The sequence below is a fragment of the Sciurus carolinensis genome, chromosome 18 (assembly GCF_902686445.1).
Source record: "Sciurus carolinensis chromosome 18, mSciCar1.2, whole genome shotgun sequence".
In the NCBI taxonomy this organism is placed as follows: domain Eukaryota; kingdom Metazoa; phylum Chordata; class Mammalia; order Rodentia; family Sciuridae; genus Sciurus; species Sciurus carolinensis.
Genome location: NC_062230.1, coordinates 34,754,037 through 34,782,019, shown reverse-complemented (window position 1 = coordinate 34,782,019; position 27,983 = coordinate 34,754,037). Strand labels below are relative to the sequence as shown.

The 27,983-nt window shown below is 51.7% G+C and overlaps 2 protein-coding genes across 2 annotated transcripts; one reads left to right on the top strand and one right to left on the bottom strand.

The window, feature by feature from the left end:
* Nucleotides 1-1,049: 1,049 nt before the first annotated feature.
* On the bottom strand, nucleotides 1,050-5,900 carry Tmem186 (transmembrane protein 186). The gene is made up of 2 exons (XM_047532794.1): nucleotides 5,642-5,900; nucleotides 1,050-4,663 (listed from the first exon to the last, which is right to left on the bottom strand). Exon 2 carries the CDS (start codon nucleotides 4,493-4,495, stop codon nucleotides 4,025-4,027), a length of 471 nt encoding a protein of 156 aa, XP_047388750.1. The 5' UTR covers nucleotides 4,496-4,663; nucleotides 5,642-5,900; the 3' UTR covers nucleotides 1,050-4,024.
* Nucleotides 5,901-6,095: 195 nt separating this feature from the next.
* Pmm2 (phosphomannomutase 2) lies at nucleotides 6,096-24,229 on the top strand. Its single transcript, XM_047532785.1, has 8 exons — nucleotides 6,096-6,283; nucleotides 9,228-9,339; nucleotides 11,160-11,236; nucleotides 12,129-12,220; nucleotides 15,580-15,679; nucleotides 15,813-15,888; nucleotides 17,275-17,390; nucleotides 23,002-24,229. Exons 1-8 carry the CDS (start codon nucleotides 6,098-6,100, stop codon nucleotides 23,101-23,103), a joined length of 861 nt encoding a protein of 286 aa, XP_047388741.1. The 5' UTR covers nucleotides 6,096-6,097; the 3' UTR covers nucleotides 23,104-24,229.
* Nucleotides 24,230-27,983: the final 3,754 nt, after the last annotated feature.

The window sequence follows — 27,983 nt, the reverse complement described above, 5'->3', positions numbered from 1 at the left end:
CCTGCTCCGTGTGCCCTCTGCTGGCCTTGCCTGAGCCGGCCACACAGGGAACACCAAACTGATGGGAACTGGCTCTTGCCTTCCAGGGCAAGTCCCTGGTGCCAGATCCTTCAGGGCCAGCTGCCAACCCTGACTGCAAAGTAGAGTCAACCAGGGAACCCTGCAGATAGTGATGCCGGGTCATGGGCCCGGGTGACGTTTTGAAAACAGGGTCATCATACAACTAAGTCAATGGAACCACATGCCATTTATCCTGAAGAGTCGGCACTTCAGAATGGGTTTAAGGACCTCCAGGCCCGGCCAGGCCCACTGCCAGGATCTGGGGCACACCTACAGAATCAGTGCATTTCAAGAGCATGCCCTGCACCCACAGCCCTGTCTAGGAAAACCAGACGGACTCACTTCCATAGTGATTGGCATGAAATCCAGGGTCCTCCCTTGGCAACTGCCCTCACCTCGTCCAGTGCAGAAGCACATGCCTGCTGCTCCCTCAGTGCCCACCTCCTGCTTCCACTTCAGGTCCAGGGCTAAGTCCCTCCCACCATGCCTCTCCTCCCGTCTTGCTTCAGACCATCCGACCCTTTCTTTGTACTTGTCACCATCTGTAATGCCATACATTCATTTAACAGCCACACACACCACACACCCCACCACAAGCTCCACAAAGGTGAAAATCTTGCATTAGCCAGTGACTGCGCAAGGCAGACACCTGTAAAGTTCAGGCGGAATGAATGACATCTGGAAGCCCACAGGGGCAAACGCTTCTGAATTGTTTTATTTGCTTCTCTGAAATGCAAAAAATTAATAACAAAAACATCTAACTTCCTTTGTGTTAACTGATTATTTTTTTAAGTCACTTTTGGACCCAATGTGGTGGCCCATGTCTATGATCCCAGCAACTTGGGAGGCTGAAGCAGGAAGATCACAAGTTCAAGGTCAGGCTGTGCAACTTAGTGAAACCATCTCAAAATAAAAAATAAGTGTTGAGGTTGTAGCTCAGGGGGAGAGCACCCTGGGTTCGATACCTAGTACTGAAGAAAAAGAAAAGGCCACTCTTGGGCTGGTGATGTGGCTCCATGGTAGAGCACTTGCCTAGCCCACCGGAGGCCCTGGGTTCAATCCACAGCACTGCAATATATGAAAAAAAGAAAAGTCATTTTTCTCAAAATACCATTTTCAGTCCACAGAGGAAGAATACAACATTCTTTTTAATTTACTTGTTATTAGTTCTAATTAGTTGTACATGACAACAGAATGCATTCTGATTCATTGTACATGAATTGAGTCCAACTTTTCATTTCCACATTCTTATTAATGAAAAAAATGAGAATGACCTAGTTACGGTTTAGATATGAGATGCCCCCCAAAAGCTCGTGTTAATACTGGGGGAGGTGAAATGATTAAATCACAAGAGCTGTAAGCTAGTGGACTGATCCATTTGATGGGTCAGGAAGTTGAAAGGACTAACCAGTGGTAACTGCAGGTAGGTGGGGCACGCGGGGGGAAGACAGGCCACTGGGGGCCGCCCCTGGGCTTTCCAGTTGTCCCTGGCTCCGAGCTCTGCTTCCCAGACGCCACTGAGGAGAGGCTTTCTCCACCACGCCCTCCCGCCTCACCTCAGGTGCAGAGCAATGGAGTCGGCTGGGCACGGACTGAACCTCTGACACTGTGACCCCAAATGAACTTTTCCTCCCTATCGTTCTTGTCAGGTATTTTGGTCACAGTAACTAAAAACTGACAAACACAAAGTAAAGGTTTAAAGCACCTGCTACATCCACTCGGTGCAATACTTTGCAATTTCTGAATATTTTAAATGAATATTCATAAATGAATACTTATACTCTTGTATTATAATACGAAGCAAAGACCAACTTCTAGCATAGCATAATGTTTTTAAAAGCTTGAAAGCACGATGGGATGCCACTCTATTAGGATGGCTATTACCAAAACCCTGGAAAGCAACCCCTTGTACACCAGTAGTAAGAATACAAAATGGTGCAGCCATTATGGAAAGGTTTGGCAGGTACTGAAAAAATTTGTCATATGCCCTGGCTTGGCAGTCCTCCAAAGGCCCACGTGTTAAAGGCTTGGTGGTCAGCCTGCGGAGCTACTGGGAGGTGGGGGAACCTTTAAGAGAAAAGTGGAGGAAGTTAGGTCACTGTGGGTTTGTCCTTGAAGGGGATACTGGGACCCTGGCCCCTTCCTGGCTCCCAGGAGGGAGCCTCGCACTTTTACCACGATGTACCCCGCTGCCACAGGCCCAAAGTACAACAGCCAAGTGACCTTGAACCAAAACCTGAAACCAAGATAAAACCTCTGAGCCAAAGTAAGCCTTTCCTCTCTCAGCTGATTTATCTCAGGTACCTTTTCTCAACCACGGGAAGCTAACACACCCACCTAGGATCACTTCTTAGTATGTACCCAAAGGACTGCGAGCAGGGACTCAAGACACTTGGAGACCAATGTTCGTCTCAGCATTATTCACAGCAGCCAAAAGGTGAAGACCATCCAAATGCCCATCAACAGGTGATGGAAAAATAGAATTATTATTCAGTCATAAAACAGGAATTTGTGCCACAAAGTGGGTGACACAACATGGGATACAAAAACATTATGCAAGTTGAAGAAGCCAAACACAAGAGGTAAATACTGCATGATCCACTCAAACCCAGAGTCAGCATATGCAGAGCCAGAAAGCAGCCTGCCTAAGGCCTGGGGGCAGGGATAGAATGGGGACAGAGATTCTGTTTGGGATGATGAAAACATTTTGGAAATAGTGGCGAGGGCTGTACACATCTGTGATTTTTTTCCTTTGCAGTACTATGGACTGAACCCCAGTGTGCTCTATCACTAAGCTACATCCCAAACCTTTTAAAATTTTTTTGAGACAGGGTCTCGTTAAATTGCTAAGGCTGGCCTTGAACTTATGATCTTCCTGCCTTGCCTTTGCCTCCTAAGTTGCTGGGATTATAGGTGTGTGCCACCAAGCCCAGCTGTAAATGTATTTCATGTCTCGAACTGTACATTTTAAAATGGTTAAAAGAACAAATTTGTTAATGTACATGTTATTATAACTTAAAAAAGATTGAAAGGCTACAAAACATTTAGCTAATGACTTCTGAGGGACCAAGTTATAAAGACCAAGGCTTCCTTCCACTTTATCATTATGAACTATGTAATAAACACATCATTAATTATGGAGTAATGCCTGTAATGCTTTTATTTATTAAATACCATGCCAGTGGAGAGTTCCTCTGGGCGGAGAAGGAAACCTTAGCACAGGCATCATGGTCCAGTGAACGACACCCAAGCGTGCACTGACCAGTCCACTCAAGGCTTCACCACCCTCTGCTGACTGTGTGGGGTCTCAGCACAGGCCCTGGAAATCCCCACTGCCCGCGAGGCTCTCTCCAGGCTGTAACCTGTGATCAAAGGCTTCATATTTGCTCTGGGCTACTGCGTTTGCAAAGTACTTGGCATTTATTGGTTTGTTTGTTCTACAGATTGAAGCCAGGGTCGCACACATGCTAGACAAGTGCTCCACCACTGAGTTTCAGCCCACAGCCCACACTGTTACTCTCACATTTATCCCATGAGACAGAGAAGAGTCCCATCTGTTTTAAATATGTGAAATCACAGGAAGTCAATCTGCTGCCCAGACCAGGAGCTGAGAACTGGCAGCACTCAAGTCTCTTAACTCCAGATCCTGTGCCCCTTGCCATGCCTCTTGGGCTTCCAGTTTTGTAGCTGCAGGCCAAGTGGCCTGGCACAGCTTCCTCCAACAGTTGCCTTTTTAACAGAAACTCTGGCCATTATCTGAATGAATGTCAGGTACAGGAAGACTCTGCACTGAGGGCCTTTTTCGTAAACCTGGTCACTACTTTCCACTTCATAAATTTCTTCATTCAAAAGACAAGTTTCCAGGGGTCCTAGGGAATCCCCTGTGCCAGCTGTGCCCAAACCTTCAGCCTTCCCATCAGAGATCCAGGTGGCAGAGGGTACCCAGGGTCCAGATCCAAGCTGATCACTTGAGACTGTCCAGTGTCCCAAACACCTGCGTAAAACGCTCTCTGTCCAGGATGCGTCCGTGGCGCAGGGTGAGATAGAAGGTCTGCTTTCCGCTGTACTGCTGGATACGTACGAACAGGTCCTGGGGCCGGTCCTTGGTTTCGGTCAGGGGCATCACATCTGCCACAGGACAGTACGTGTCCTGCCGCCAGCCCCAGAAGGTCAGGTGGGCCACCCTCAGCATGGTGCCCGACTCATTCACATACAGGATGCCCACCAGTCTCCGGAAGAAATGGCTCATCCAGCACAGCATGGCCAGGGCAAAGCCAGCTATCCCGCTCAGGAGGCACAGTGAGTTCAAAGTCATGAGGCCCTGGGAGTACCAGTAGAAGCCAGGTGGCAGGGCCACCACCGTCAGGGCTGTCTGGGCCACCTTCAGTCGAGACACATACCCAAAGGCTCTGATGGCATTAAAGCGGTAGACCATCTGGAATTTCTCGTGCTCTGCACTTGGTGGTTTCTCCTTCAAGGTGGGAGACCTGCTCCCCACCCACCTCTTGGGATCCTCCTGCCCACTGCAGAACCACAGCCCATGGAGAGGCCTTCCCCAGGCAGTTGGCCCCTGCAACCTTGGCACAGCTCGGAAGAGGGCAGCCTGGAAGGGAAACAGGAGATACTTTCTCATGGAATTCGACAGTGCCCCCAATCACACAATGCACATCTGCAAAGCACCGCACAAGGAGGCTCCCACCAATCCTGCAGTGTCACCAGTACTGCCAGAGGAGGGGAGAATAGGAAAGCCAGTTGCTTTACTCCATGTGAACTTCACAAATGCTGGTCTGGACAAGCACTACTACTTCTTTTTTTCCAGTAAGGAAACGAACCCCAGAAAGGCTAAGAAATTTACCCAAGGCCACACAGTGGAATGAATGCAGGGATGGGAGGTGTCTGACTCTCAAACTGGTCCTCTTTCCCCCAGGAAATTCCAAGTGAAAACAGAAAAGAAGGCTTCTTTCATTCAACAAACAGGGAGAGCCAACACGGGACACTGGATCCATAAGGCTGGGTGGACATTTCCCCAAGGAGTAAACTAATCGTGCCCTAGGAGGAAACTCGGGCAACAAATCCATGAAATATTTATCACAGTAATAAATACCACCTGGTTTATTCGTTATCCTGGTGCTGGAGGGAACTGCCATTTTCTAATGGCTAGCTGTGGCGGGAGAATCAGTAGCAGAGTGAGGCAGGGAGGCCCCAACACATAACACCAAGAACGTTAGCTATTAAATAGTGCAGGGGAAAAGCTCTGGGCTTGGGAGCCGGATGCGGGTTCCAATCCTAGCTCCGTCACTAGTGAGAGTTCTTAGGCACATTACTCCTCCTCTGAGCCTCAATTTCTTCACTTTTATTTACTCTTTTCATCAACTGGTTTGTTGATTGGTTTACTTTGTGGTTCGGGGGACTGAACCCAGAGGCGCTCTGGAACTGAGCCTCATCCAAAGTCCCTTTTTTATTTTAAGACAGGGTCTCACTAAGTTGCCCGGGCTGGCCTCGAACTTGCGATCCTCCTGCCCCAGCCTCCCGGGCAGCGAAGGTAACAGGCGAGCGCCACCGCGCCCCGCTGTTTCTTCACCTTTTAGAGTCGACTCAGGATACGCCGAACGAGGTAACGATCGCACGATCCTCAACCGACTACCTGCCACGCGGCGAGCGCTCCGCGAGGTTAGCGCTCACCCGGCGGGCCCACGTGACCCGGCTGAGCCGGGGAAGGGCAAGTGGCACCCACGCCGGAGCCCCGTCACCCGGACGCCCCGAGTCAGAAACCAGGCGTGCCTACCAGCGGCGGCCCCGACCTCGGCCCCGAAGTGCCGCACGTCACCGCCTGCCCGCCACCCTCCTCGCCACCCTCCTCACCACCCTCCTCACCATGAGCGGGTCGCCTGCTGCCGGAAGTAAACACCACCGGCCCCGGAAACCCTGAGAGCGCATGGTCAGACGCACGTGACGCGCGGGGCACGCGTTGCCTCTCGGGAGTCGTGGTCCCGGCACGCGGCCGACCCGAGTCCGGGGTATCGTGGGAGCCCGGATGATGCCCCTCTTCCCGGCGTGCCCTGCGGCGCGGGTGCCGGACCCGGAAGTTCCGGGTCGCGTCGCTGGTGCCGACCCGGGTGCCCGCGTGTCCTGTCCAGTGCGCTCGGAAACTGCGGACATGGCGGCGTCCGGCCCAGCGCTGTGCCTCTTCGATGTGGATGGGACCCTGACGGCCCCGCGGCAGGTAGGCGGCGCCCGGCGGGCTGGTGGCTGCGGGTGCGGGGCCCCCGCCGCTCGCACACCGGGCTGAGGACCGCCCAGGTTGGGCGCCGGAGGGCGATTTAGGACCCTACCTCCTCCTGGGGGCTGAACTTTGTTCTGGACGCCCTGAAGGAATGAGAGCAGGTCCTGATCAGCTCTCAAGACCTCGGGGTGCGCAGAGTTAGGAGGCGGGGCCGAAACACTTGGGAGCAGGAAGCTGGAACTGCATGTGGATGGGAAGTACCGTTCTGGACTTACCGGCGAGCCCTGGGCACTGATGGACCTGGACTGCAACCCCAGCTATGTGACCGTCTCAGACCTGTCAGCAGTGGGCTGTGCCGTGTGCACGATAGTAAAGACATAGGTTTCAGACAGACCTAGGGGACTCTCAGCTTCATCTCTTGACAGTGTGTGACCTCGAGCCGGTCAGTTAACTTCTCTGAGTCTTAACGCCTATCGCTTTAAGGACGTTAACCTGTTCCATATCGTATTTGGGAGCATCTGATAAAATTATTAAAGTATCTCGCACAGACGCGACATCAAAACATTAAACACCTCCGCCTGTCCCAGCAGTGGACTGGGGTGATGGAAGAACCCTGGATCACTTTAGATGGCTGCTGAGAGTTACTTGGGCCCTGGGATACTTGTTTCCCACTGCCAGATTTTACTGCCCTGGGCACAGATAAGTTTCAGTTAGGATTAGCCTTGTATCTGATCCTGTAGCTGCTGCCTATAATCTCAGCTCCAGGCAGGAGGATCAAAAGCTTGAAGCCAGTATGGGCAACTTGGTGAGACCCTGTCTCAAAAATTAGTGTTAGGGCCTGGGAGATAGCTCAGTTGGTAGAGTACTTGCCTTGCAAGCACAAGGCCCTGGGTTCGATCCCTGGTACCGCAAAAAAAAAAAAAAAAAAAAAAAAAAAAAAAAATTAGCGTTGAGGGTGTAACTGAGTTGTAAAGTGTCTTTGGGTTCAATCTGTAAGTGGCAAGATGGGAAATGTTTGAGGCTTCACAGGCCATAAGGTCTCTGTTCCAACTGCTCAGCTGTCTTTGTAGCACAGAAGCAGCCATACACACCTTGCACCCAAATGGACATGGCTGTGTTCCGGTAATTACATTAATAGGCAGTGGACCTGATTCTGGCCCACAGGCCTTAGTTCACTGGCTCCACCTCATGTCTATAGTAAAATTTCCATTATCACCCCCCAAAAAGAACTTCTAAGAATTTTTTTTCAGTTTTTAAACTTCTTTCCATCTTAATTTCAGACTTTTGAATCTTGCTCTGTTTCATTTTGTATGGGGTGATTTGTAATCATCAGCACAAGGCTTATTTAGGAACACCAGAATAATCATGCTGTGCACTTGATTCGCTCTGAAGATTTCTTCAGCAGGGTGTAGTGTAGATGCTCAGCTGTGGTTACAGCATCTGGATCCTGTTTCCTCTCAAAAAATATTTGCTGCCACTTGGAAGCAAAAAGCAGTCTTTTATAACCCATTCACATTGCAGAGCATGTCACAGTGTGCATGCTTGTCAGTGCGCACAGGGATTGGGGAGTAAACTGTACCCTTAGGCTTCCATTTGAAGCTGGAGGTATCACTGCCATTGTTGGTCAATGTTGTACTTTTAATATTTTGCAACAGTCTTTCCACTTCCTCTCATTCTGATGCCAGGTCTAAGCAAACCATTTGGGGAGTCTGGGACAGGTTTTCACATTCTCACTGACTCATAGGGACCACGAGTGCAGTTCTCGATTTTGCCCAGTATGTCAACATTTTGCCTCAAGAGGTAGAGAAGATCACACTGTACTATAAACCCTCTATGTGATTTTTTCAATCATGTAAATGTATTTTATCTAAAAACCATTTTTTAAAGAAAAAAAGATTGTGCCAGTACCTATAATCCCAGCAACTCTGGAGACTCAGGCAGGCGATTCACACGTTCCTGGCCTGAGCAATTTGGTAAGACCCTATCTCAGAATTAAAAAGGAATGGGGGGGCTGGGGAGATAGCTCAGTCGGTAGAGTGCTTGCCTTGTAAGCACAAGGCCCTGGGTTCGATCCCCAGCACCAAAAAAAAAAAAATTTTTTTAAAGGAATGGGGATGTAGCTAAGTGGTAAGGTGCCACTAAGTTCAGTCCCCAGTATGGGGCAGGGCAGGAGGAAGAACAAAAACTTGTGTGCTCACACAGTTTGGAATTTATGCCAGTAAGATCACTGCTTATAGATAGGAGCTCTTCTTTTTTAAAAAGACTAAGAAATTCTAGTATTGTCCTTTGTTAGGGGGTGGTTTGGTGGTACTGGGGCTCAAACCCAGGATCTTACACCAAGCATAAACTCAACCACTGAGCCACATCCCTAGCCCCTCTTGGTTTTGCATAACTATAATAAATCAGTTCTAAACTTCCTCTTTAATTTAATTGTATTATTTCATTTTAAAATTGAGTTGGCCAGTGGGCACAGTGGTGTACACCTGAAATCCCAGCAACTCAGGAGCCTGGAGCAGGAGTATGGCAAGTTTTAGGCCCTCTTGGGCAACTTAGTGAGACCCTGTCTTAAAATAAAAAGCGAAGATCTGGACTAGGAATGTATCCCTAGGCTTGATCTTTAGTACTGAAAGGAAAAGGAAAAAAAAAAAAAGAAAGACTATTTGTACCTGTATTTATGTCTACTTAAATTCATAGAAACAGCTGCAAAGATACACATGGCTTTTCATAAATTGCTTATGTGTTTAAATTTTGGTAAACATAAGTAAAAGTCAACTTGTTTATTCTAATAAAATACCGTCTAAAAGTACAACTAAAACATCCAAACTTACCTACAGACTAGTAACTGAGTGTGTGTGTATAAAAATAAGAACTGTATTATTCTTGCAGTTTTAGACTGTTGATTATTTTGTGGCTCCTGACTTGTGTTTTTCTTCTTGAAATGCAGAAAATTACCAAAGAAATGGATGACTTTCTACAGAAATTGAGGCAGAAGATCAAAATTGGAGTGGTAGGCGGGTCGGACTTTGAGAAAGTACAGGAGCAACTTGGAAATGACGGTAACTAATGCATTGCCAGTTATGCCTGGTCAAAGATGAGCTTCTCCTGAAGGTGTTAGAAACCTAGCCACCTGTTGTCAGCTTCTGCTTCCTTCTTTGAGGAAACATTCTCTCTTCCTTTATTTTTCCTTTGCTTTTAATCCTGTTCATAAGGTTCTGGGACTGGCTGATAAGAACACTTTACTCAAATGTGTAGGTAGATTCACCTAGAAAGGTAGAAAGGTGAGAATCCGCATCTATGCACTTGGAAACGTTTCTGCCTGGTTCTTGCTTGTCCTTGCCCGCTGCCCTCTATCCTTAGCCCAGGCCACAGGTCTGACTCTTCACCCAGGTGCGGAAGTGTCCCGTGGGCTAGGTGCTTCCTTCCTAGTGCCTTCATCCAGTGTTCCCTACTCACGAGTCACCAGGCTCTCCCAACCCCCATCCAGAGTTGACAGCACAGGACTGTGGAAGCTGGAGAACTTAACGCTCCTTCCCGGAGATTCCAACTCAGTGGGTCTTCAGGACAGTGGTGCCTAGCCCTGCCAGTGTAGCACTCTGTTAGTTTTCGAAACTGCCTCGAAGACCAGAACCAGGGTTATTCATCTCTCTACCCTCAGGGCCTCTGGGGTGCCTGGCCTATGAGAAATAGTAAGTGGAGAAATGGATAAATGGATTGTTCCTTTAACCCCTTTTGTCTTCAGAGTTCTCATATCTTGGAACCAGCTCTGTTAGAGCAAGGTTTTTCAACTTTGGCACCGTTGACATTTTGACTCAGATAATTCTCTATTATGGGGACCCTCTTGTGCATTGTAACATGTTTAGCAATGTCCCTGGCCTTTACCCCCTAGATGTCAGCAGGGTTCTCTCTCTCTCTCTCTCTCTCTCTCACACACACACACACAAAATTTTGACAACCAAAATGTCACCAGACGTTGCCAAATATCCCCTCTTGGTGAGGCCCCTACATGGAACTCCTGTTCCATATATCGTATCTTACCCTGCAGATCTGTGTAGACCACAATATTGAATTGTCATTACTGGAAGAGTAATCTGTGCGATTCCTTTAAGACTTTGTATTCCATTTATGTTTAATTTTTCTTGTAGATACTTCATTTAGAAGTGCTATGAGCAGCATAACGGGACATTTAGGCCTGGAAACCCTGTTCTCCTGGTATAGAGGTCAGGATAGTGTCTGCACAGTTCAGAATGTGGGGCAAGAATCGATACACCAGCTGCAAGAAAGTTGAAGACCCACCTGTTAAACTACAGGTTCTAGGGTCCCTTCCAGCACACAGTAATGCGGTCAAGGGGTGCCAGGCCTGGGGTCTGCATTTGAACAAGTGCCTAGAGTTTGAGAATCCCTTCATTTAGGTTGTGTGGTAGTGTCCAAATCTGACTGGTTGCAGAAATCACCTAAATAGCTTTTTCTTTAAAAAACAAAAAACAACCTATGTTTAACCTGTCACTTGATTGATTAGAAAACCCGAGGTCAGAGTTCAGAAACCCACATCACCCGCTGCCCCAGTGCTGCTGGCCCATGGCACGCTCCAGAGCCCAGATAGACCAGTATCTTCCTTATAGACCAAAGGGACAAAGGCTAGTACAGGACGTGACCTGTGGCCGCTCCAGGCCCACAGTCTTTAAATACAACCAAAGAGCTGTTCTCTCGTGCTTTCCTTGCTTAGGGGGCTTTTCACTCCCAGTCGGTTAGGATGAGATTCTTCCTTGGTTCTTACTGGGGTTCAGTAGTTCTATTGGTGATGCATGTTAGTCAAGAAGTAGAAACAGATTTTAATTCATTGCATTCTGAATTTTCTTTTGTTTCGGTTTGGTTGTAGTGGTTGAGAAATATGATTATGTGTTTCCAGAAAATGGCTTGGTAGCGTACAAAGATGGGAAACTATTGTGTAAACAGGTAGGTTTTGAGTATGTGAACAACTACATACACTTTTAAAATGTTGTCTGAAGGGCATCTGATATTGAATGCCTCTGGAGGGGGGACAGTGGACAACTGAGTAATGGGGGAAATGAATCTTCACTCTGTGTTTTTCATTAAGTTTTGAATTTTGAACCAAATGACTTACATTATTCCAAAGTGATAACTAAGTTTTTGTAATTGTTTTCCAAGAATACTTATGTCTAAAATTTCTATTATGATAGCAAAAGCTGGACAGGCTGCCTCACTATGAGCATCTTTAAAAAGTACTAGATAAACTGGGTGTGGTGACACACACCTGTAATCCCAGACACTTGAGAGGCTAAGGCAGGAGGATCACAAGTTCAAGGCCAGCCCCAGCAACTTAGTGAGACCCTGTCTCAAAATAAAAAATAAACAGGGCTGGGATGTTGTTCAGTGGTAGAGCATCCCCGAGTTCAATCTTTGGTATTGCAAAAAAATAAAAGATTACAATTTTTTTTAAAAAAGGTATTACATTAACTCTTAATAGTATAGGACCATACAGTTCAGACAGAAGAGGAATGTGTTTTTTGGTCCATTTCTGTAGATATCTTAATTGAAAAAAAGCAAGAGCAATAAACTGGACTTTCTGGGAAGTGTTTGAGAGACAATGAATACAAAACTCTTAAAATGAGGCAGAAAATACATTTGGCTGACACTTCCATGGCTTGCCCCATGTCTTCAAGCAGAGGAAAGGGGACATAAGCAAACAACTGGGGGCAGTGTCCCTGCCCTGCCGCATCAGCCTGTGACTTTCCAGACAGAGTGGCTGAAGACCGGGGCTTGCTAGAAAGCTGTCTTGAAATTACTTCCTGCTAAACCAAGTAACTCTAGTACTTTGTTCACCTAGAATATTCAAGGTCACCTGGGTGAGCCCCTGATCCAAGACTTGATCAACTACTGCCTGAGCTACATTGCAAAAATTAAACTTCCCAAGAAAAGGTAGGTTTGCTTGCAGCAGAGAGGCACAGCTGCACCAGGGAGCAGTGCTCGTGGTGAGTGCTCATTGTATCCCAAGCCCAGCCCTTACTAAGGGATCCTAGGCACAGCGTGTGAAGCCAGCAGTGTGGGATGGCGACACAGGTGGCCGTCTGCGTGGAGGCTGTTTGTGCAGCCACTGAGCACCATGCGCCTTCAGGGCTGCCGTGAGAGGAAGCTCCTGTGAACCAGCGTGCAGGAAGAGCAGCAGAGGCTCTGGACCTGCAGGTCTCGTGGGGGCCTGCAGAGCCAACGGTGGCTGGCCACAGTGTTAAATAAAACCCAGATTTATCGCCGTCTTTCACATTTGGGTTTCTGACTTTGAAACACCTGGATTCTGACTTGTTGGCAAAGGTGAAGCCTGCCTGCTCTGGGTCCCACATGGCTGGCCTACCCCACCCCGCCCAAGAGCACGTACCCCAGTCTTTTACAGCCCACCTCGCTTTCCCTCTTCTGTGGGCATGTGACAGGGACCTCTTACTTTGATACAGTAACTGTACCATCTCAGTCCCATTTTTAAAACAATAATAACATACATAAGTGCCCCAGTAGAAGGTGGGCGGGAAGTGGCTCCAGATGCTAACGGCGGCTGTTTCTTGGAGGTTGCCGATTCTTCCCAGTTTTCAGAACCTGCTGCACAGACCTCAGCTGTCAGGGGAGGTGCATCTGTATGAGCAGCTGGGTCTCGGCGTGCTGCACTCAGGGGCTGCTCCAGCCTGTTAGGATGGGCAGAGCCAGTGCTTCCACCGCACCTGCAGCCAGGTGCAGTTTCCCTTTCCCAGAGGCTGCAGTGGAACAGCTGGTCGGTGGTGCATTCCTGTGGGTTCCTTCACTCATCCTGCTTGCTTATCTATGTTGGAAATTCCCCATTGTAAAAAGTCAAAATACAAAAAAAAAAAAGTCAAATACACCTGTATCCCAGGTCCATTACCTCATTAATTTGGGCTAAGCATAAAGGAAGGGTGTTTTAAAAAGACAAGGCATGATCCTGTCCTCAAAGAGTTTATTGTCTAGTGCAGGAGAAAGGTGTGCAGAGCTATAGTTCCAGAATATTTTAAATGCCTGTGGACTCAGAAACCAGAACCAAGACCCAGCCAATCAGCCTTTTCCACGTTTTGCATCAGTACTACGTGCTCTGCTAGGTCAGGCAGAGGCAGTAAGACCTCAGATGGCCCAGTGTTCACAAGAGAATCGAGTCTTAATAAACTGCCCTAATCCCTGTTTTCTGGGGTGGGGGTGCGGGCGCAGGTACTGGAGATTGAACCTAGGGTACTTTGCCCCTGAGCTATACCCCTAGCCCTTTTTATTTTTTATTTTTAAACAGGGTCTCGCTGAGTTGCGCAGGCTGACCTCAAACTTTTGATCCTCCTGCTTCAGCCTCCCAAGTCACTGTAATTGCAGGTTTATATCACTGTGCCCAGCCTAATCCCTGTCTTGAGAGATTTTCTGAAATGCGTCAGCTTCCTCCTGGGTTGGGAATGAGTACAGTGTCTTTGAGTTGGGAGGAAATAACTGAGCTCTGTTTCTGATAGTCTACCCCACGGCCTGGGTCAGCTCTGGGGATGGTCATCGGTCCCTAGCATCATCGGATATGTAGAAGGTACAGAGGACAGCTCGGTCTCTTGTCAGCTCCAGGACAGCCTGGACATGGAGTCTTTTGATGTTTTTTCCTGCAGTGGATTGAACCCTGGACCTCATACATGCTAGGAAGCACTCTACCACTGAGCCACACCTGACCCCCAAACATGGGATCTTTAGAAACATTTCTTGGGTGTTCATGTTTCCTATATGTTGCTGTGTTCTCTGTGATTTGTGCACAGCAGGGTCCCAGATCCAGCTGCTAGAGACATATTTCTACTTTACTTGCTTAAGTGTGTGTTCTTTCCCAGTTTACAAAGTACCTTTACATAAACCAGCATGTTGCTTTTCACTAGACCCTTGGAGGCAACCAGAGCAAGCGCCATTAGCCTCTCTCTGTCGGCAGATAAACAGGCTTGGGAGGTGCCCAGAGCCAGACAGCATAGGGAGAGGCCAGGCTGGCCTTGAATCGGGTCCACAGCTCTGCACCTGGCAGGTGGCTAGAGATCAAGGCTGTGCCTTTAAAATAGCAGAGAGATTGGGGAAAATGTTCCAGCAGGTTTGCAGGTGCCACCTTTGAGCTGGAAGGTGTGTCTGATGCAGTTTGTCACAAGACATTGAAATTCCATTTGTCAAATGAATATCTAGTTCCAAGTTATCTCAGCTTTTAAGAAGCTGTTCTGAGACAAAGTGGAAGCACAGTGTGCACAGATGGGGTTTTTGTTGGTTCGTTGGCGGTTGTGTGTGTGCGTGTGTGTGTTTTACTGGGGATTGAACTAGGACCTCGCACATGCTAGGCAAGCATTGGCCACTGAGCTACATCCCCAGTCCTGAAAAAAATGTTTTTGAACAGCTTCATTCAAGTTACTAAGATCGTATTAGACTTTAATTTTCTGTGATCAAATCAAATCCTTAGGTGCACCTACCACAGGGTAAATTGAGTTTCCTCAGTTGTCCTAAGGCTCTGACCCTTCTGTGAATCTCTGCTGGGGAGTCAGGCTGTGTGAGAGAGCTCTCGAGCAAAGTAGGTGTCTGGAGGCTGTTTCCAGACGCCTGCAGTGCCGAGGGCATATTCACAGCCTCGATGAACCTGAACTTCTCTGCCTCGCAGTCCCATTGTCCAGTGGAAATACAACGTGAGCCACAAATGTAGCTTATGATTTTCTTGTTGTCACATAAAAGCTGACAGGAACTGGTGAAATTACTTCTAGTAATATATTATATTCAACCCAATTGATAAAAAATGCTTTTACAAATAGTCCATGTACAACATTACTAATGATAATCATGCTCCTTTTTCATGCTGTGTTTCAAATCCGCTCTCGTTCTGGATGAGCAGCATTTCCAGGCCCCGTGGTTCCCGGCATGCCGCACCGCACAGGGCAGCTCTGAGAAGCACGGACCGCTGGCCAGGCTGGTGGTGCACACCTGCGATCCCAGCTGCTTGGGAGACTGAGGCAGCAGGATCACAGGTTCAAGACCAGCTGGGCAACTTAATGAGACCCTGTCTCAAAATTTTTTTAAAATTTAAAATTTGAACTAAAAACAACAGGAGATAGAGTCAGTAGCAGAATTTTCTTGGGTACAATCCCCACCACCACAAAATAAGAAAGAAACGAAATGAAACATGGATTACACCCGTCTACTTTATAAAACCACTCAACCTTTTAGTCAGTTTATCTACCTATGCTGTTGTTCCAAAAAATAAGGTCATTTGGGGGACTTCGGTCCCTTTTTCTCCCTAGGGGTACTTTCATTGAATTCCGAAATGGGATGTTGAATGTGTCCCCTGTTGGAAGAAGCTGCAGCCAGGAAGAACGCATTGAATTCTACGAGCTGGATAAAGTGAGTCCTGGACCGCCCTTGGGGAATGGCTGTGCTGAGGGAATCAGAGACATGCGCTTGTGGCCGGGACTTAAAGTGCTCCTCTACACCAGGACCCGTGACAGGTGTTTTTGTTGTTTTTTTTTTTTGCCAGAAAGAAAATATAAGACAAACCTTTGTAGCAGATCTGCAGAAGGAGTTTGCGGGCAGAGGCCTCACGTTTTCCATAGGTACTGTCTATTCAGCCATGTCCCAGACTTTGATGCCGTTTGCCAGGAGTTGGGTGTGGGCTGCTGAGCTGTCGAGGTGGGTGGAAAAAAGTCAGGAAATGGCTTCCAGACTGTTGGGTCTGGGATTCTCTTGGTCATAAGGAGCTTCTTGGGAGAGTGAGAAGTTATCCTCAGGCCTTCGGGCAGGAGGGATGCTCTGCAGTGAACTCCAAAAGAGAAGGGGGCTGTGAATCTCTGAGACGAAAGATGCCTTGGAAACCTGCAGTGCGTCACCAGCAGGGGTCAGTCAGGTTAGATGGGCCACTTTTGCAGAGCAAGAAACCAAGGCCTGGGCTGGTTGTGGTGGCATACGCCCGTGATCCCGGCTACTTGGGAGGCTGAGGCAGGAGGATCTCAGGTCCAAAGCCAGACTTCGTGAGACCCTGCCTCAGAATAAAAAGGATTGAGGATGTAGCTCAATGGCAAGCACCCCTGGATTCAGTCCCTGGTGCTACAATCACAAATGGATGGACAATGGATGGATAAACAGGCTGTAGGGAATCTAGACTTGGCAAGGGATTTGGGGTAGGACATGCACAGGGGGCGGGGGTTGAGTGTTCTAGGCACTGAGTGGACACGTTTCTGCCAGAGCTTTGAAAGCGTCTCTGTGACTCTGGAGAGCTGCCTAGAATTGCGTTCTCTGATTTTCCTGCCTCCTGCAAGGCACGCTGGATGCGGCTGCTCCCCACCCTCTCCCACTGGGGGCTCCACGAAGTGCGAGGAGGCGCACCTGGAGGCGGCCGCTGCCAGGCCCCTCAGGCTCCTCCTGGGAGTGCTTCGTGTGAACGCACTTGCTGGGCGGAGCGCTTAGGCGCATTCCTCACTCGGAGCTGGCCTCCTGTAGCTCATGTTTAGACCCAGGTGAAATATGTTGGGAAAAACATCACGTAGAATTAATTTCCAGAACCTGTCCCTAAAGTGGTGTGAGTTGCAAGTTAGAGTAGAGAACGACCTTGGCAGTCTCGTTGCTGACAGTGAAGTATGAATGTTCTTTAGGGACGTGTGAGCCTCTTTCTGTTGGGGGAATGGAGTTGGAGCCCCGTCTCCACATGCCAGACAAGTGCTCTGCCCCTGAGCCACACCTTAACCCTCCTGAGCCTCTTTTCACCTTTAACTTTGTGTGTGTGTGCACATGCGTGCGCGCGTGCTGAGGTTTGAACGCAGGGTGCTTAACCACCGAGCCACATCCCAAGCCCTTTTTACTTTTGATATTGAGACAGGACCTCCCCAAGTTGTTTATGGCCTTGCTAAGTTGCTGAGGCTGGCCTAGAACTAATGACCCTCCCGCTGAGCCTCCTGCGTTCTCGGATCGGGGCATTGTTCACCCGTGTGTGTTTCCCCTGGCAGGAGGCCAGATCAGCTTTGACGTCTTTCCTGATGGATGGGACAAGAGATACTGCCTGAGACATGTGGAAAATGACGGTTATAAGACCATTTATTTCTTTGGAGACAAAACCATGCCAGTAAGTATGAAAGTGCTCCTGCAACTCCAGGGTTCAATCTGCGCCTGGGGAAAGGCCGTGCTCAGGCTGTCTTCCCCTCACCCCATGGTTCCTGGCCTAGAGGGCGTGAGTGAGCCCCCAGCCTCTGAGCTCAGCCACCCAGTGCCCCAGGGGAGGCGAGCGATCCTTCTCAGCTGGCTTTTGAATTATACATTGCCCACTTCAGGTGCCTTGCACAAGGCGCCTCTGGGGCTGTTGGAAATGCTCTGGGTTTCAAAGCCCTTAGCACTTTATCTTCTTATTCTACTGTGTCCTCCCCACCCCGGGTGTTCATTATGCATTGAGGTGTCATAAGCCATGGGAGGACGAGGAATCTCAACGAGGGCATCAGGGACAGTGAGGAGGTAGGGTCGGTGCTGGGCGTCACACAGTGAGGTGGGTGTCAGAAACCTCAAGTCTGGGAACTGAGGACTTGGCCCAGGGCCAGCAGGAGGAGCTCATGGAGAGTTTCTCCAGAGCCACCAGGGCAGCAGGGCCAGGCCTGCCCCAGATGGGAGAATTCATTGCCACTCTCAAGGGCCCGAGAGCCTCGGCATCATCTGTCCACTCCCGTCCTCTCAGGAGCTATGTCCCTTTAAATTCCTCTCTCTCGCACCCCTCTGCTTCCCTCTGGCATGCTGCCCCAGGTGTCTAATTACCTTGCCATCCGGGTCCCCATTAGGCTGTGAAGACATTGTGCACCCAGCAGGTGCATCATAAATGCTGCGAGTACAGAATTAATTTCTGCTCCACTCCAGAACCTTGCTGCTCCGCCGTGATCTACCCTGTGATGGGCCTACCTTCCAGCAAGGTCCTCGCATCATGGTCTTCCAGTGTGAAGGGGACTTCAAGGGAGTGTAGGCCCGCTCTTGTTGTTTTGTTTTCTTTTTTGTTTTGTTTTGTTTTTAGATATAGTTGGACACAATACCTTTATTTTATTTATTTATATGCAGTGCTGAGGATCGAACCCAGTGCCTCACCTGTGCTAGGCGAGTGCTCTACCACTGAACCACAACCCCAGCTTCCACTTCTTACTTTTTAAGTGATAAAATTGGGGATTGGAAGGTTGACTGATTTTCCCAGGATCACTTAGCTAAGGACAGAACCAGTGGCACCAGAACATGCCTGTCTGCTCTTTTTGTTTTAAATAGCTTCACTGAGGTACAGTTGATACAAAAAGTCTGCACATATTTAACATAAGCAGCTTGATGAGTTTGGATATCTTTGTGCCTTTTGGTTTGGGGAGATTCGGGGGGTGGGTTTGGTGTGGTGGTGGTCATTTTATAACACTTAATGGGAGATCTGCCCTCTCAACAAAATTTTAAGTGCATAGAAGCTGGGCATGGTGGCGCAGACCCGTAATCCCTGCTACTCAGGAGGCTGAGGCAGGAGGATCTCAAGTTCAAGCTCAGTCTCAGCAATTTAGCAAGACACTCAGCGACTTGGTGAGACCCTGTCTCAAAATAAAAAGGGCTCAATGGTAGAGTGCCCCTGGGTTCAACCCCCACTTCAGCCAGATTTTTTAAAAAAGAAAATTTAGGTTGCACTGAATGTTAACTCCAGGCACTGTGTTGTCCATTGGATCTCTAGAATGTCCTCAGCTTAGGGAAGTGATACTGTGTGTGGCCGCCTCCCAGCCCCAGGCGTCCACCCCTCCACCCTCTGCTTCTGAGGGGAATTGTGCAGTGTTCGTCCTCTGAAACTGGCTTACTCCACTCAGATAATGCCCTCCAGGTTCACCCGAGTTGTCACAGTGGAGGATTCCAGGGTTCAATCCCCCAGTGCCACAAAAGAAAAAGAAAATTAGAAACAGTCTGAAGGAGAAAGGGACAGTCACCTGTAATCACAGCTGATCGACTGAGGAGCCCCTGCCCAGCCTTTTCTCCCTGAATATATGATCCCAAAAGTGGGCTCCCTACGTGGTCATTAACTTTATTTTTAGCTTTTATTCTCCTAGCATATTTTGTTTTCTCTGTATTAGTGAATAGTCTTTGAAAACAGTGTTTACTTTAGGCTCAGAACTTCCAGCGCCTCATTTTCACCTTTCCGTGCAGTGACAGACGCAGAAAGCTGCTTGTGTTCGTGCTGAATGCTGGCTGCCAGGGACGAGCACCTGAGCTTTTTGTCAGTAAAGAGCTTTCAGGCTGGGCCCTGGCCCTTGCTTTTCCAAGTGAACCTCAGCCCCAGAAACCCCCTCAAGCTGCCCACCAGCCTCACACCAGTGTTTCCGAAGACCTGACTCAGTTCAGCTGACAGGCCCTGGAGGGAGAGAGCCAGTAGGGACACTCCCAGCCTGCTCCACCCTGCTGAGTCCCCCAGCCACTCTGGCTTCTCCGAAGAGTGCTGTTGATTGAATCTGCTTGTGAGCAGCATCGCGGCTTTAAGGCTTTAGCAATACGAAAACACCTCGTGGCCACTGGCAGCCAGTGTCCCTTTGGCTCAGTGTTCCCAGGTAGCTCAGCTCTCAGGCCCTGGTGTGTGTGAAAAGGTCAGCGGGCACCTGTGTGCGGCTGGGAACTGGAGGAGTCCGCCCGCTTACAGAGTGGCCCTTCTACACAGGGGTGCCACGGAACCGAACAGCCCTAGGGCCGTAGGTGCCTGAAGCAAAGTGCAGGATGATTTAAGTCCCAAGCTACATTTTTGTCTGAAGTGGGGAAATGATCTCTTCACCTCAGCTTGAGGTGTGTAAGGGAGCCTGAAAGGTAAGGCTGGCACAGCAGGTACCCTGGGTAGGCAGGGGCAGGGAGACTGACCGCTGAGCTCTCGTCCTCTTTTAACTTTTTTTTTCCCCCAAGTCACCGGTTCAGGGTACAGACCAGGCCCAGGGCCTGGGAGAGTGAAACGGATGCCTCCCCTTTCTCTACAGTTTGAGGATGCAGCCTGTGGGCGCACAAGGAGACCCTCTTTATTGTTGAACTATGTGAATATAGAGGTTTTGTTTGTTTTTTGTTTTCTGGGTTTGTTGTGTGGGGGGCTTGAACCCAGGGTCTCACACGTGCCAGGCAAGTGCTCTACCACTGAACTACATCCACATTCCAGAATAGTCTGTGTGTACATGTGTGTGTACGGTGCTGGGGATTGAACCCAGGGCCTTGTGCTTGCAAGGCGGGCTCTCTACCAACTTCGCTACGTTCAGCCCATGAGAATTCTACCTATTGAATACAGATCTTGAGGATATGAAATTGAGAGGAGAGAGGAAACTGCAGCGTCAGGCAGCCCTGAGGACATGGGCAGCATGGGCAGGCTGGGCTCCCGGCCGACAGCAGCCAGTCGGTGCCCACCTCACAGTTCACCTCCTCACGCCTGCAAGCCAGCAGCTTCCTTCCCTTCCCACTAAAAGGCGCAGCATCTCACTCTCCTAAGATGTGAACAAGACAGTGTGTCTTTAATATTGGCTCCAGGGCACGGGTCAGGAGGTCTTTAAATCAAAATGATGGGATGTGGCCGCCCACCCGCCCTGCAGTGACTGCACACGAGCCTGTCTCTGAGACACAGGTCCCTGTGAATCAGCTGTGCGTGCACACAGTGAGGTCCCAAGAGGAGACGGGTAACCAGGGCCGGGCTCAGCGAGCCTCATCCTCTGCTCTTGGCTGTGGTTTGGCCTGGAGCTGGCCCTCGCCATCCTGGACTGAACCACCGTGCCTGGCGACTGCAATCCCCTGGGGTGGCAGGGGTACAGAATGTGTTCTCTGAACAGACCTGTCTTACTGCTCATTTATCTGGAGAAAAGAGCTCGCAGGCCCTGGTTTTACCTGGCTGGTGGGGGGTGTAGGTGAACTTGGAGGCAAGTCCTCAGCCCTGGGGACCCTGAATGCCTAGCTACTCCCTTCAGTCCGCTTCCTGAACCGCCTGGAGGTGGGACAGCGCAGAGGCGCTCAGCCCAGCTGAGGAATGTCCCCTGGCTCCCACGTGGGAGGATGATAAGCAGGGTCAGTGCCTCCCAGGTATTCCGGGAGTCTGACCAGCCCACAGCCTGGCCCCTGAACACCAGTTGGGCCCCGCTGCTCACTGGATTATTTTCAAAATATTGTTGCCATTGGCCCTGCCCCCCAAATAGCCTGTGTGTGTCTCTCTCTCCCTCCCTCCCTCCCTCCCTCCCTCCCTCTCCTTTTTTTTTTTTTTTTTTTTTGGGCGTGTGTGTGTGCTGGGGATTGAACCCGGGACCTTCTGCATGCCAGGCAAATGCTATGCCTCTGAGCTGCATTTCCCAGCCTGCAGCGGGCATTTTAAAGGCTCCCAAACCTTTCAAGGGCAAGCCCCTGCCTAAAAGATTTCTGTGCCTCATACCTGGAAATTGGACAGTTCATCATGAAGCAGAAATGCAGGAAGAACCTGGATTTCAAGGGACGGCAAGTCTGCTGCATGTGGGTATCCTCACAGCAGGTACCTACTGACCCCAGGCTGTGGACCATCCCCACCTGGCTCCCTGCTGGCCCTAACATCAGAGGGTGACCAGGGTTCACTGCTTCCCTGCTGGGCTCAGCAGCAGCCTGTGCACCAGCCCCCAGCGACTGAAGGTGGAACCCTGGACCTCCTGGGGATTGAGGTATTAACAGGCAAACCTCGCTAAGCAGCAGCGCCCCTCCTTTGGGCCTGTCACACTGTTACAAAGATATGATGTTCTTCCACTCCTCTCCGCCCTCTGTCTTCTCAGGGAACTGACTTCTGTTCCTGGAGCCTGGGGGTGGCTGGGCCTCCCCAGCTAGAATCAGCCTTCAGAACTTCCCGTTCCCTGAAGTCTTCGTTAGAGGGCAGTCCTTTGTCACTAGCTCGGGGCTTGGTTCGGCCTCAGCTGACCGTAAACCCATTGTGGGCTGCAGACACCAGGTAGCCTGGGAAGGAGCCCACCACACTGAGACTGGCCTGGAAGGACAAGGGTCCCTGGGTGGGGAAAGGAAGGTCTGTGGGGCACCTGGTGGACGCAGAGGTCACGGGGTGCTGGGGCAGCAGGCAGCCTGACTCGGGAGCCTGAGGCCAGTAGGGCTGGCGGGGCCGCTGGACATACCCCGACCCCATGTGTGCCCAGGTTCCCCCAGACGCCACCTTTCCAGGCTGTTTCCTCATCTTTGTCAGGATGTGGCCACCGGGGTTCCAGCCTAGATGTCTCACCGTCGTGGCCCCGGGCAGGTCCCACCATTATCCCCATTCTAGGCCGAGGAGCCTTGTGCAGCCAGGGCCTGTTCAGCCAGGACCAAGGCCCAGCCCACTCACTGCAGAGGCCACTCCAGCTGCCAGCTGCCAGCTGCACGGGGCCGATGAAGTGATCGAAATCAAATCTGGCTCCTCGTCCACCTGGCCACACTTAAGTGACCCCACGTGGCTGTGCCAGCACTGTGACAACCGTGCCTATCATCACAGGGTCCCCTCCTTGTGACAGGTTTGAACAGTCAGGACGGGTTGATGGCTGCAAGGCTGCTGTCGCTCGCTGCGCCTGCTTTATAGAAAAGCAAGCTTCAGGCCTTCGCGGGAGCGTCATCATCTCCTTCACAAGCATGATTACACGTTCCAGGCCCGGCGCCCGCGTCGTTACTCACTCCCTGGCAGCCGCACCCTCGACAGCAGAGCCTAACATCCGTGCCTCGTGTCTCCGCAGGGTGGCAATGACCACGAGATCTTCACCGACCCGAGAACCGTGGGATACACCGTGACGGCGCCTGAGGACACTCGCAGGATCTGTGAAGAGCTCTTCTCCTAAGGGAGGCCGGGAGGGGTCCCTTGGGGCCAAAGCCGCAGCCCCTTCGCACACACCCACTCCCAGCCTGGCTGCCTGCACTGTCCAGTCGTGCTCGGTGTGGACACTGGCCACCCTAGGCAGCAAGGTCACCCTCCACCCCCAGCAGGTCATGCCCTTCTTCCAGTGCCAGAAGCATCCAGAAGGGAGAGTGAGACAGAAAAGAACCTGTCCCCGTCCCCATCCCCAGCCTAAGACCTACCTCATACTGGCACGCTGTCACTGTACACATGGGTTTTTGGAAACTCTGTCGTTCAGGAATTCAGAAAGGACCAGTGTGCCTAGACTCACCCTCTTTAAGGGTCTTGAGAAACCATAACTGTTAGCGTTTGGGCCCCGGTATAGACACCAGCAGGGGATGTTTGATGATTAGAAAGAACAGCTGTCCACACTGAGCCCTGGGACAGCAGCTGGAATCGCCTCCCGTCTGATGTGCCCTCCTGAGCTGAGCAAGGGCGGTGCTGGGATGCTTCCTGTTTGTGAGCCCAGACCTCCAGTGGCCTGCCAGACTGCTGGCCAAGGATCAACTGACCACGGGGTCCACACTTGGGCTGGCCCAGCGCTCAGGCGGCTCTGCATTCACTACACTGAGCACCCTAGGCGCCCCCAGGCCTGAGCAGCTCACTGGGGCTGGCCTCAGACTTGACCAAGAAGACCCTCCCTGAGGGGGCCTGGCTCCTCGGGCATCTGTACAGGAGTGAGCCACGCCTGCAGTGTCCGCTCCTTCCTGTGCCTCCACGTGAGGGTGGGAGCGCTGCTGCCCTCCCCTCCCCTCCACCTTCTGGGACTGAAGCAAGCCCCCCGCCTCCGGAGCACTGAGCTTTCCCAGAACGGTTCAGCCCGGAAACCCTGGGCTCCGCACCCACCTCGGGCTCCCCGCCACCCCACCCCAGGGCTCAGCACTAGGTGAGCCGGCTGCCTGGGACGGGGCCGTGAGCCAGCAGCAGCTGCAGGCCTGCCCGTGGCCCCACGTGGGTGCGTTCTCGGCAACTTCAGGACCAGCCATCCTGTCATCTGCCCTTGCTGGATTTTGCAAATGGTACTGTAATGGCCTCTCAAAATGAAGTGTAGCACACTAAAGCGGCTTGGCTCCTGTTCCTCCTCATGACTCCCTCCTGGGTGTCAGTGGGTGGTGAAGTGAAGGTTAGCGGCTGCGCCCCACGTTCTGGGAGGAGGCCCACCTTTATTTCGAGAGCCTCTCTTCCATCCTGTGGCACCAGGAGCCCTCCTGTCCCCAGCGCCACCCATGCCAGGTGACTGCCACTGCTTCTCAGGGTCTCAGGTGGGGTCCAGAATTTGCTGGGAGACCTTCCCGGGTAGAGGGGCCGCCTCTACCCTCCCTGCCCTGACCCCCCACACTGTCAGTTGCCTCCACCGCCCTCCCAGCTGAAATGGGCCTCGGGCTGGCTCACGGCCTTCCCCTTCACTCTGTGGCCTCTGTCCCACAGAACCCCAGTCCTCCTGAGCGGGCAGCTCTCAGGGCCAGGTGAGCACAGGCCACCCCAGCACCGGGCCGGTTCTGCTGACCAGCTGCGACTCAGCACGCTCCTTGGCCTGCTGTCATGTGTCAGCTGACAGTCCTGCCGCGGGGTGGTCCACAGGAGCTGATGGCAGGAAAGCAGGCTGAACCCCGAGTGAGCCGAGCTGTCAACTGGGGACGCCTCCCAGCAGCCCAGGGGCCGCGCCATCATTCCCTTGGCCTTGGGGAGTTGGCAGGATGAGCACATGATCCCAAGACACTTTAAATACAGTAGGTGTTGAGCAAGAGGGAAGCACAGTGCCCAAGCCAGCCTGGGCCTGTTCAGAAGGCTAAAGTCACCGCTGTCCAGGCTCAAGGTCGCCCAGTCTAAGCGGCCTCAGTGGAAAGGCCTGCATCAACACTGGAGGGCGGCAGGCACTGTGTAACCTGGTGCCCAGGACCTGCCTGACACTCGAAGGTCCCTCCAGCTGCTGGAAGGCCAGGGAGGAGCGAGTCGGGCAGATGGCAACATGATTCAGGCGCAGCCCGGGCCTGGGTAGCCCTGAATCACTTCCTCTGCTGGCCGCTTCCTCTTCCTCCTGACTCCCCATCCAGGCTGGGCACATCTCGTCCAGGGAGCGGCAGGCCCAGGCTCCTCCGCCTCCACAGCACCCAGCCAAGCGCTAACTCTGGCCGCCTCCACCTCAGGCGGCCTCGCTTCCAGACCCAACTGCAGCCTCCCCAGGCCTCCCTGCCCAGGCCACTGCAGCGCGCGCACTGGGAGCAAGCGGCAGTCCTCATCCCTCCCAGTAAGGCCTACTGCAGCCGCTTTCTGAACACTCGGATGGACGCGCTAGACGTGAGTGTTCCCAGTACAACTGAAAGTCACTGTTATTAACAGAAACACCCATCTGCACCCAAATCGTTATCCCCTCCCTCGGGAAACACTGGGCACAGCAAAACCTGCCCAGCGAGGCACCAAGTCCCTCCCCAGGCAGCCCCAGCCCCTGACCCGGGATGGCCACCCCTGCACGCATCAGCCCCTGTGCCCTCTGGACCTGACTGTCCTCCCCCACTGCCCCACGAGTGACCTGCTGGTCCTCCCCACAAGGGTCAGAACACGCCCACCACAGCATAGAAGCATCTATTCTAGTACTCTCTCCAGAGCCCCCAGGGCCTCCGGGGGAAGCTGGCCTCATGTTTCCAGCCCCCCATCAGATGTCCACAGGAAGGACCCTGAGACCCGTCTCTTACCACACGGGACAGTGGGAATGAGGGTCCCCTCCCGCTCACACAACACCCAAAATGCCACCAGACTTCATCATGGCCAGCCAAGCCGGGGCCTCGTGACTCGGGCCACATCTACAGCACGGCTCTCCTGCACTGGAGAATGAGGAGCAGAGAAACGGGCAGCTCCATTTCCACAGAGAGACTGCAGTGGAGGGTTCTGGCCTAGCAGGAAAGCTGTCCTGACCTTCGGGCCTGCAGGACCTCCCTGCACCAGCCCCCGAGCGCACAGCCGCACCCACAGGCCTCCCTGAGAGCGCGGGAGGCAGGACCTGTCCTTGGGAACTCTGCATTCCATTCCCAGCTGGGTCCTCCCCATCTGCAGACTGAAACCCTGGGTCTGAGTGCAGAGGGGTCGCTTCCAGCTCTAGTACCCTGCAATTCTAGAATACTCGTCAACTGACAAATGTGGTCACGCAGGAAGCGCCGTTTACAAAGGATCCGGCCAAGCGAGAGAATCCAAAGTCCACAGACAGCAGAATGCGACTCCCAGGCTCACTGTGGGCAGAGCCCGCTGCAGCGCTAGCGTGTGGGACCACACCAAGTCCCAGCTGGCCACCAAGCTGAGGGCAAAGCCAGAGTCCCTTCACGGGGGGCAAGTGGCTGGTGTGTGCACAACGGACAAGCCCCAGGGGAGCCACCAAGAGAACAGTCTAAGACTTGGAGGGAAAAAACCACTCTGACCCAGAGAGGACAGGCAGGAGCCGAGGACCCTCCAAGGGGCACAGCAAGCAACACAGACAAAGGTCACCTTACCAGGGCGGCACCATCTACGCTTCCCAGCACACACCTGGTCCACACCTTTCTGTGGTACTGGGGACTGAGCCCAGGGGCACTCTACCACTGGGCCACAAGTCCAGCTTCTTTATTTTATATTTTGAGACAGGGCCTTGCTAAGGTGCCCAGACTGGCCTCAAACTTGCTGATCCTCCTGCCTCAGCCTCCAGGGTGGCTGGGATCTCGGGTGCACACCACTGCCCTGGGCTGGGCTTATCTGCCTATTTTAAAACAACTCCACTGGTCACCAGCAAAACAGTTCTAGCCTCCCATCCCCTCTCAAAGGAAGCATTCTTAGGCTGGAAGAGTCAAGATTTCACATGCCCAGAGTCAAGATTTAAGACCCCTGATGAGGTCCTGTCTACTTCCCGCACAGAACCGTCCTCCCCATCTTCTGCAGCACAGTCCTGGGCCCCTCGGCCAGCTCAAGGACTCGCTCCCAGCACTGATAAGAAAATACCCAACTACACACAGGCTGTGTATTTCCAAACGCGTTACCCAGCTACTTCTGTTTTCAAATCACAACTACAGCTAAACCAAAGCACGGCAAAGAAAATCCTCAGGTGCGTTTGCTGGAAATCCCTACCCAAGGTGCTGGGTCAGCAGCAACAGGCCAGCCCAGCGGGCAGACAGCCCCTACGCAGTTCTTAACTATGTGTGTTTCTACCTTAGTTTGACTTTCCCAGGCCATCAGGAAGCAAGCTCCCTACTCTTTTCTGGATGGACTGGGGAACGTTCTGTTTTGGGGGGGTTTCCCCTCATACTAGGGATGGAGCCCAGGATGCTCTACAACTGAGCCACATCCCCAGCCCTTTAATTTTTTGAGACAGGGCCTCGCTAAGTTGCCCAGGCTAGCCTCGATCTTTCAATCCTCCTGCCTCGGCCTCCTGAGTCACTGGGAATGCAGATGTGGCCACCCCGCCAGCCCAGGGAAAGTTTTGTTTTTAAATAAAGACCCTCCCCTCTCCACAAGCATCTTCCACCCCATCACCACCTCCAATCACCACCTCCAACCCCCACCGTAATGACAGGCTGGGAAATGGCTGCTATGGTGACTGTCCCACTAGACAGGTGAAAAGACCAGACTTCTCAAAGGAGGCAGAGCTCAGACCAAGCACCGCAGCCAAGCTGGCCCCACGCTCCCCAGACGGTCTTCCCCAGACTGGCAGCAGTGCTGCGTGTCCCTCTGCAAAGGACCAGGAGGCTAAAGTCCCTCCAACCCGAGCCCCAGCCCTGAAGCAGCTTCCCTAGAACCAACCAGACCAAGAACTAGAAGACTGCCTGCCCCGCTCCCCAGAGGACGTGACGGGCACTAGGTGGA

Excerpts from the sequence above, each read along its gene's own strand:
- Tmem186 (XM_047532794.1), bottom strand. The coding sequence starts at position 4,495 with ATGGTCTACCGCTTTAATGCCATCAGAGCCTTTGGGTATGTGTCTCGA.
- Pmm2 (XM_047532785.1), top strand. The coding sequence starts at position 6,098 with ATGCCCCTCTTCCCGGCGTGCCCTGCGGCGCGGGTGCCGGACCCGGAA. Across the intron at positions 6,284-9,227 it reads CCCTGACGGCCCCGCGGCAG|AAAATTACCAAAGAAATGGA; the intron begins GTAGGCGGCGCC and ends CTTGAAATGCAG. Across the intron at positions 12,221-15,579 it reads ATTAAACTTCCCAAGAAAAG|GGGTACTTTCATTGAATTCC; the intron begins GTAGGTTTGCTT and ends TTTTCTCCCTAG.